This window comes from Carcharodon carcharias, chromosome 15 (genome assembly GCF_017639515.1).
Source record: "Carcharodon carcharias isolate sCarCar2 chromosome 15, sCarCar2.pri, whole genome shotgun sequence".
Taxonomy (NCBI): domain Eukaryota; kingdom Metazoa; phylum Chordata; class Chondrichthyes; order Lamniformes; family Lamnidae; genus Carcharodon; species Carcharodon carcharias.
The window spans coordinates 52,803,241-52,811,784 of record NC_054481.1 but is presented as its reverse complement, the minus strand read 5'-3'; the positions used below and the strand labels follow the sequence as shown (position 1 = coordinate 52,811,784).

General features: G+C 43.1%; 1 protein-coding gene across 1 annotated transcript; it reads right to left on the bottom strand.

The window, feature by feature from the left end:
• Window positions 1-3,273: 3,273 nt before the first annotated feature.
• Window positions 3,274-8,175, bottom strand: uncx (UNC homeobox). Its single transcript, XM_041206929.1, has 3 exons — window positions 7,920-8,175; window positions 6,701-6,876; window positions 3,274-4,299 (listed from the first exon to the last, which is right to left on the bottom strand). Exons 1-3 carry the CDS (start codon window positions 8,173-8,175, stop codon window positions 3,274-3,276), a joined length of 1,458 nt encoding a protein of 485 aa, XP_041062863.1.
• Window positions 8,176-8,544: the final 369 nt, after the last annotated feature.

Genomic DNA, 8,544 nt, shown 5'->3' with positions numbered 1-8,544 from the left:
TGGATTTTAAATTCTGTGTTTAAAAAATTAGAGAAAAGAAACATTGCAGACAGCAACCTGCTCGATGTAAAGCTTTGTAACAAGATCTTGTCTGCAGGAAGCTGGCTAGTTTGGTTCGACTTCAACTCTATCCTGTGAAGTCGAAGTGTCTCACACCCATTTGCAGCTGCATTATTTTAATCTATATGAATTTGTCTCCGGATTAAATGTGGTTAGGATTTTTTTTTTGTAATTTACACTCTGCTCTCCGATCGATCCGACACCTCTTATTGAGTACGCGGTAATTTTTCACGCTAGCTGCGAGGTGCTGAGATAAACCCCTCTCATTAGAGGCGGCTGCGAAGGATTGCTAATTTGTCCAAACTGTCAGAGCCGTGTACAACCCCGGGTTAAAAATAAATCACAAAATAAACTACACCTTCCGAACCTGAGCAATTTATCATTCTGTAAGGATGTAGGGGTTCCAAACAAAAATATGCTTCTTCGGTAAACACTTTGTGGCGGGGGGGGGGGGGGGGGGGGGGGTGCGGGGTGGTGGGGGGTAGCGAAGGGTGGGGGGGGGGGGGTGGGGTGTGGTGGGGGGTGCCGAATAATAATAAAAGCGTCTAATTTGCTTCAGCTAATTTGGAAATGTGTTGCAAATGGGGCTCTTGAAAATTACGTTCATAATTAATTGTGCAAATTTGTTTCTATTAAATAAAAATAACACGTATTGAAGAACTCAATTACCATTAATTAAGCTTGATATCCTAATTTGGAAATTCTGTAATACAAACCAGCCGTTTTGGAACCGGTTGTGAGAGAGAAGACTGCAGCCCTTGGGCTCAGCTCAGTCCTTGGAGATTTGAAAATCAGAAAACGAGATGGAAGCGCACAAGGTGCTAAATTAGCTCCGTGATCTGCACTTATTGCATGCACACTCCCCATTACTGCGCCTTTCTGTGTGCAACTTAATATTCAGGGCATGGCGCCTCGTCTAGATAGCAGATTTATCAAATGGGAAAATGAATGTATGATGATCAGTTAAATTGAAAATCAGCGCCGGGATGACAGCTCGACCTGACACCTCCGTAATTAGAAAGAAAAATGATGGCGTCCGATGCATAATAGAGCAAAAACAATTTGCACTGTCCCATAATGATCCAGCGTTCAAATTGAAAATTTCTCTTGGTATAAATTGAATTCATAAAGTATGATTCATCGCGGACACATCTCCCGGAGACTGCGAGCTAGATCGATTGATAGTTTGTCTAGAAACAGCTTCCTCCTCGGGCTCAGCAAAAAAAAACCCTATTGAGCTGAGAGCAGCACCAACATTGGACTAAACTGCTTAACTAAATCACTAATTCACCTTAAGGACATGTGTCTGCTAGCGACCGATACTCGGCCTCATTCACAACCGCAATCATTATGGCTGTAAATAAATAAAACATGAGCTATACGGACAAAATGAACAGCTGCAAATTGAAGAAAGGAGGCAATTTATTGCTGCAAGGGAAATATTTCACGTTATTTAAAACAACATAGCATTTTAAACGCCGGGGCTTTTTTTTTCCTTTCGCAGATTATATTTTTCCACCTTTTGCTACCAAACGGATACAGAAATGGCAAGCGTGACTGCTAAGGTCAGGGATTTGAGGCGAGACCAGTTTTAAGGACACCGAGACAATCATTTTCCTATTAACTGAATTTGTACAGAATGCAATTTCTGCCCAGAGAGTCTTAAGTGACGTCCGTCTCGACACAAATTCTCTCTCTTTTTTGATCTAATTATTTTTTCTCCAAAAGCTGATGCATCCTGCAGAGCAAATATCACAGGCACCGAGCGAAAATTATGTAAATATTATTAAAGAGAACGGGAGCTCAGAAATTCATCTGCGCGCACCCAGAACTAAGCCTGCCTTATTATTATATTCAATTTATTTGCAAATAAAAGGCCCGATGACCAGAAGGGATCAGCGATATTTAACTAGGCTGTAAACATAATTCCACTGTGCACAGACTCGACAAAATTAATGGTTTTAATAATTGGGATTTTAATTCCCAGGGAACTGATGTAGTTTACACTGCATAAGTGCCCTGTAAATTGAAGGGGATTGGCGAGGGAGGGGGTGATGGGTGAGGAGGGGGAGGGAGGCAAAGCTGGGTGCGAGTTTCTGGCAAAGTTTTTTTTCCCATATACTCACCACCACCACCCCCCCCCCCCTCCCCCGTCCCCTCCCCTCCCCTCCCCTCCTCGCCCCTCTTTCTATCGGTGCAGCTGTCCTGAATCTCTCAAACTCCCCCCTTGGGTCTCCTCCCTATTAGAACAAATGTGTTCTTCTTTTGTTGAGGCGCGTTTGCTTTCCCTGTCCTATTACAGGCGACACATGATCAATAGGATGATAACACCAGAACATCAATATAAGCGACAGAACAATGAAGGATATCATCGAACATCTATCTTAATATAGCCTGCTACAAGATACATGACAAAGAAAACCTCATGAAAATTCCAGCCCACGATTTTCCATTTCACAACCAATTCAGCACAGCCAAATATGCACACACACATCTCATCCTATTATTTTCCAATTTCAATTTTATGCCCCAGCCCTTTCATGCTAATTCTATTATTGAAGGAACTTGTGTGATTTCATATCACTATAAAATCGGTAATGTGTAATAACCCTTTGGGCTAAACCCGACCTCGGCTGCCATCGGGAAAATAATCACTTTCATATCAGGACGCGGCAGGAAGCGGGCAGCACGGTGGCCCCTCCGGCTTCGCCAGAGATTCACAGCATTTTAATGAATAAAGGTCTTATAGCAATAAACACAAACACAGAATCTACCCAGAGCAGCTCAGCTCCTGTACAGATATTAACACTGACAGATCACAGACAAAACAGTTTTTTTTTAAACAGAAACATTTATTTATAAAAAAAAGTTACATCATATATAAATATTTGATACATTTGTTTGGGTTTTACACAATGAGAGGAGAGGATTCTTGGTTTTATACATTGCGTTCAGACACCAATGTTAACTGTGTATATATAAGAAACTGTTTTGGCTCGGCTTAGTGAAACAGGGCTGGGTTAATATCTGAACGCATCTCTTGGCCAGTGAAAATTCACACAGACATCCACCTGCATAGCAAACAAACTAAATAAACTGAAAAGACTTGTTTATCTAGTGAATTATACGCGAAAGTCCTTATTTTCCCTCTTTCTTGTTTCTTTGATTTGTTGTGTCTGCTTTGCAGATGTGATGTTATTTCAGAGTCTGTGACTAGTCCATATCCACGTCCTCGCACTCTGTCATGTGTTCTCCAGGGCAGTTTGTTTTTACTGGTTCTGGAGAGTCCGGGTTCTGTTGGGTTAGTTCATCTGGACTCTCTGAGGCCAGAGCTTTACTTGACTCAAGCTGGCTGGAATTCGTATCGAGATAGCTGGCTTGTGTGGCGTTTGGAGTTGACCCGGGATAGCTGGTCTGTGCTGAGCTCGAATCCGAGCCGGGACAGTTGGTTTGTGTGGAGTTTGAATTTGTCCCGGGATAAGTGGAATGTACCTGGTCTGTTTCTGCAGCTGTTGTGTCTGGCCCAGAGGGAGATGGAGGTTGGACGGGGGGTGTCCGGATGCTGGTTTGGGGTACGATGAAACCCAAAGGCTGGGTAATGGGGTACAGAAGGAAATGTCCTTTCCCAATGACTGCTCTGGGGTTTGACAAGGCTGGGAAGTCATAGTGAGCCTTGCGCCGCGGCATCGTGTCAGAAAGAAGGCTTTCCACACTGAAAGGGTTGTTTTTTTGATCGCACTTTGTCAGGTTAGAAGAGCGACCGTTTGTGCACAGGTAACTTTGAGGTTTATCCCGATTGCAGTCCAGATCCGACGATCTGCTGGGGTTATTCTGGGACGGGGTTCTTTGGTGGTGGGAGAGCTTTTGTCCCGTTTGCTCACAGTTCGCTTCGGTTTGGTCCCTGCTGCCATTTGGGGAGTGCTGGCTCGGCTCGGCACGGATGGAAACCTGTTCTTTGGCCGGCTGCAAGTGGACCACGCTGCTATCCGACTCGGAGCCGGACGAGGCAATGCTGCAGTCTCCCTCCGAGTGAAGCAGCTTGTTTTGGGATTTCAGGAGTTTCTTCTCTTGCTTTCGTTTCTTTTTCTCCATCTTTTCCATCTCTCTCCGGGCAATCTCCTCGGGGTCCATGGGCTCTCCGCTGCAGGTGGTGGGGTGCGAGTTGTGAGCCGGTCGTCCGGGTCCCTTCTTGGTGTTTTCCTTTTTCCGCCATTTAGCTCTGCGATTTTGGAACCAGACCTACATGCCGAATAATGAAAATGACATTACAATCGAATTTCACAGCAATTTTCCTCTCTCCGCAAAGATTCCGTAATGTTTTTGCTCCTCTATGTTTGAACAGGTCATTTTGCTTATACCCAATTTCCCTACATATCCAGCCCGACAGTAACTTCCTGCTTCCACTGAGTGGACTTTAAAGGCCAGTTAAGCTTTTTATCATCAAACAAATAAAAATGATAATCTTGAAACCTCGTTAACACGCCAGTTTTAAGATATTAATGGCACCAGCCGGTTACGCTCTATTTCAATGTCCCTTAGCAATAAGAACTGTCCAAGTGGAGCGCTGGCCCAATTTCAGTCGCAGAACACTTCGAAAATTTAGACCAGTTCTTTTTTTAAAAAAAAAATCACTTGCTGTTTGTTTATGGCTGTAAACTTTTCAGTGTTGGGGTTGAATACAGAGATTGTTAGAGAGGATAGCATGTTGGAATCATGGTTTAAAGTTCTTTTAATGACCCGGGACAGCATCAAACAGGGACAAACTCCAGCACCTGTGTGGCGAGAGGAAGTTTTGGGAGTTGCGTCCCCCCCTCCCGCTCCCATTCTCTCCTGTGTAAATAACATCTTGTTTACACAATCAACACGAAAACCTGAATTAGGTTAATTGACAAACGAATTGCATTTAATCTCGCGTGTAATTCTATCAATTAAATCGATGCTTTGCGATTTCAACTGAAGCAGTTTATTTTGCAAACCCCGCGGTGGAGGTGGAATCAAAGCTTGAATCCGCCCCTCAACTTATCAGTCCTCACCTCATCAAAAAACAGTAAGGGAGGGGGCGGGGGCGGTGTGTGGATGAGAGAGCACAATGGAAGCAACGGATATGGTTATTCTAAAGGGAGTGCAAACTCAAATAACGATGATCGGCTATTAATAATCGGACAGCTTTCGTCACCATAGCTTAATGTGTAATTCTAACTTGCAATTTAGTACTTAAATGTTTCCTTTTCCTTCTCGCCTCCTACAGGAAATAATTAATAAACTCGGTCACCCTCAGTTCTTGACAGAGCCCAATATTGCCATCTTCTACCCATTCTGCTCAACACACACACACACACACAACACACACAAATAGGAAAATCATTAGAAACACAACGCGTTTTCGTTTTACACAATCGAGGATTTTTTTTTCTCGAAATTAAAGATATTAAACAAGGTTTTATTTTAGAAAATAAACAAGCTCCCTCTGATCATCAAAAAACCCACTCGTGTCTTTTCTATTCTGTCCCTTGTTAAACACGAATTAGACTGGCCAATAATCGTTTTACAAGGAGTTCTCTTTGTGTCGGTTCCAACTGTTCTGTCAATGAGAAGTGCTCATTACCGTCTTAAGGGAAATAAACATTCTCGACTTCATCTAAACCTCACTTAACTACCCATCAACAAATTGGATAAAGTGCTTAAGAACAGGGAAGGGTCAGGAACGGCTATGTCTTTGGTCTGATATTTCTGTTCAACCTGTGCCACATTCCTGTTCTTGATTGTGACAATAGAATTATAATTTTAAAACACATTTATTTAACTTAACACTCGGTCGTTCTGGGTTTTTTGACAGCCGGTTGTTCCGTCCTGATTTGTACACGCCCGGATGTTTCATAACATATTTGGAACTCATTTCCACAAAAAAAATCACCCCCCCAAAAAAAAAACATATTTTATGCATACAGAACCCAGCCTGTTGCAAATTTTGAGAAGGTGTATGATTTGATTATTCTCATCATCCCATTGAAATGTTAGATGGCTTCTTTCCATTATAATATGTTTACACAGCTTTCCGTTTAAGAGTTTACGTCCAGTCCGACAAAGGTAAACACTGCTCGCAGCAATTCTAACAGCAAAAAGTAACACATTCTCAACACCAAACATTTTCGGTGCAGAATACTTAGAGCCAAGTTGCGTGTTTTAACCGCTCGTTGTTGCCATTAGTAGCTTCTTTTTTTTACATTTATACACAATCACTTGATTTTCTACAGTACAAAAATGGAAAACCAATCATGGACTGCTTATCAGACTCAGATTAACAGATCATTTGTTTTTAAATAGGAGCACAGACTATATCTATAAATGCACCATTGTTGGTTTCCCTTTGTTGAACTCTGATTTTAACCCCAATTTTGATTGCATTTAATAAGGAATAATTACAAAATAAAAACATCGTGCTTAAAATGTGATTTAAACGTGAAAAATATGAATTAAACACATTTTAACGTTGACAGCAGCCCATTCAAATTGCAAAATGTCACCACATCTTGTTAATACTAGATGATGTCAGCTGGATTATTACAGTGCAGTCTTTCGACACACTGGGCTCGTTATGATGCGTGTTTTATTTAAGGTTTAATTTTAATTCTTTTCTTACCTGAACCCGAGACTCCACCAGGTCCAGTCTCAATGCCAGCGCCTCTCTCATGAAGACATCTGGATAATGGCTCTCGTTGAAGGCTTTTTCCAATTCCTCCAACTGCCAGCCGGTGAAATTGGTCCGCGTCCTCCTCCGTTTACAACCAGGGGTGTCCTTTTCGGGATCCGACGAGTCTGTGACAAGAGGGGAATAAGACCGAAAAAAGGACGGAGGGGGTTGGAGACGGGGGGGGGGGGGGGGGGGGGGGTAGTTGGTGGAGTGGTGATGGTGTTGAAGGATAGAAGGAAAACATTGATTAGAATAAATGAAATAAAAACGACCAGACTACAGGCAGTACATGAATTCGTCGCTGGAATACACACGAGATATCACAATCTACAAAGGCCTTCTGACCATTTTTACCTGCACTTTTAGAATTGTACTCGTTTCCATGATATTAGTGCAAGTGAAGAATTTTCGTGCAATGTTTTTATTGTAGGAACGAAAAAAGGATGATAGTTATTTTTCCTCAGTATATAAATAACCCGAAATAAATAGATACTGGCTACATGAGACTTGTGACCGTATTTGAATTTGTTGAAATGTAGGTGCATTGTCCCAGTGCATTATTGTTAACGGTTTTAAGGCATTTGCATCCGAATCGGGATCGATGCAGTTTCTCTCCCAGCGACTAAAGAGGGAGAGCTTGATGAAAACAATATGTGCAGCTTTTACAGGCACAGGACCTGGGCAAAGAGCGCTACGTTCCCACAGCATCGACTTACCGATTCCCACGGCTATAGAGCGCCTGAACACACATGTCCATCTATCTATCCACACACACACACACACACACTCAAAACATGTACAATCGACGCCCCATACCTTCCGGGTGTCCCCGGATCCCGGTATATTACCAAGATATACTTTCAAAATATCTTGCACACACACTATTCTGCGTCCTCATTACCGTCCTTGTATTGTAGTTACCTGGGCTATTGTACTCGTTCCTGTGTTAAACTACCCTTTCTTTCGTTTTTGAAATAAATCAATCCCCTTGTATGATTAATTTTTAATTAGTTTCTGCTGTATAATATAGTTATGTTTGCCGTTATGTTCCCCCCCCCCCACCCAACCCCCCACTCCCTCCTCTTCTCTGTGGCAAACCTTCAGGTCCAGATCTTGGCCTGGCTGAGGGCCGAACACTTTCTTTCTCTCTCACTCCTCTCTTTCTTACCTGACAGTTTGAACGACTGGCTCTCCCCGTTCACGTTACAAGCCGAAGGCATCAGAGGGGACGGGTTGACCACAGACGCCGTGCAGGAGCCGCTCAGTAATCCGTCTATGGTGAAGGGGACGCTGGCAGACTGCAGCTGGTGCCCTGCGAGCTCATACACATGATGATGAGTAAGGGGGTAGTGGAATCCTACCATACTGGCCAAGGTGCCTCCAAACTGAGCATGGTGGTGCTCTAGGATCCTGCTATCCATCATCTCCCTGCAGGGGGAAAGGGGCCAGGGAGAGAGACAGAGAGAGAGACAGAGAGAGAGAGGGGGGGGGGGAAAGATTGCACTTAAAGGATTTGGGTGAACTTCAAAATGTATGCAGGAAAAGTAGAAAAGCGGTTGACATGCTAGTGGACGGGGAGGATGTGTCTTTACTTTATGAACATAAAGGATCCAATAATTAGCCCAGGCTTTGGGAATTTGGGACCAATAAGAAACGTTAATCGCGTCTGACGTCAGAGACGTATAGTCGGTGTGTGTTGGTACCAGTGGGTATTAAGACCGCTTGAAAACGTTTCCATATCGATCGCTAATTATACATGACATCCACCTCAATAAACAATATATGAGCTGTCA

Excerpts from the sequence above, each read along its gene's own strand:
- uncx (XM_041206929.1), bottom strand. The coding sequence starts at position 8,175 with ATGATGGATAGCAGGATCCTAGAGCACCACCATGCTCAGTTTGGAGGC. Across the intron at positions 6,877-7,919 it reads CCAGTCGTTCAAACTGTCAG|ACTCGTCGGATCCCGAAAAG; the intron begins GTAAGAAAGAGA and ends CTCTTGTCACAG. Across the intron at positions 4,300-6,700 it reads TGGTGGAGTCTCGGGTTCAG|GTCTGGTTCCAAAATCGCAG; the intron begins GTAAGAAAAGAA and ends TTCGGCATGTAG.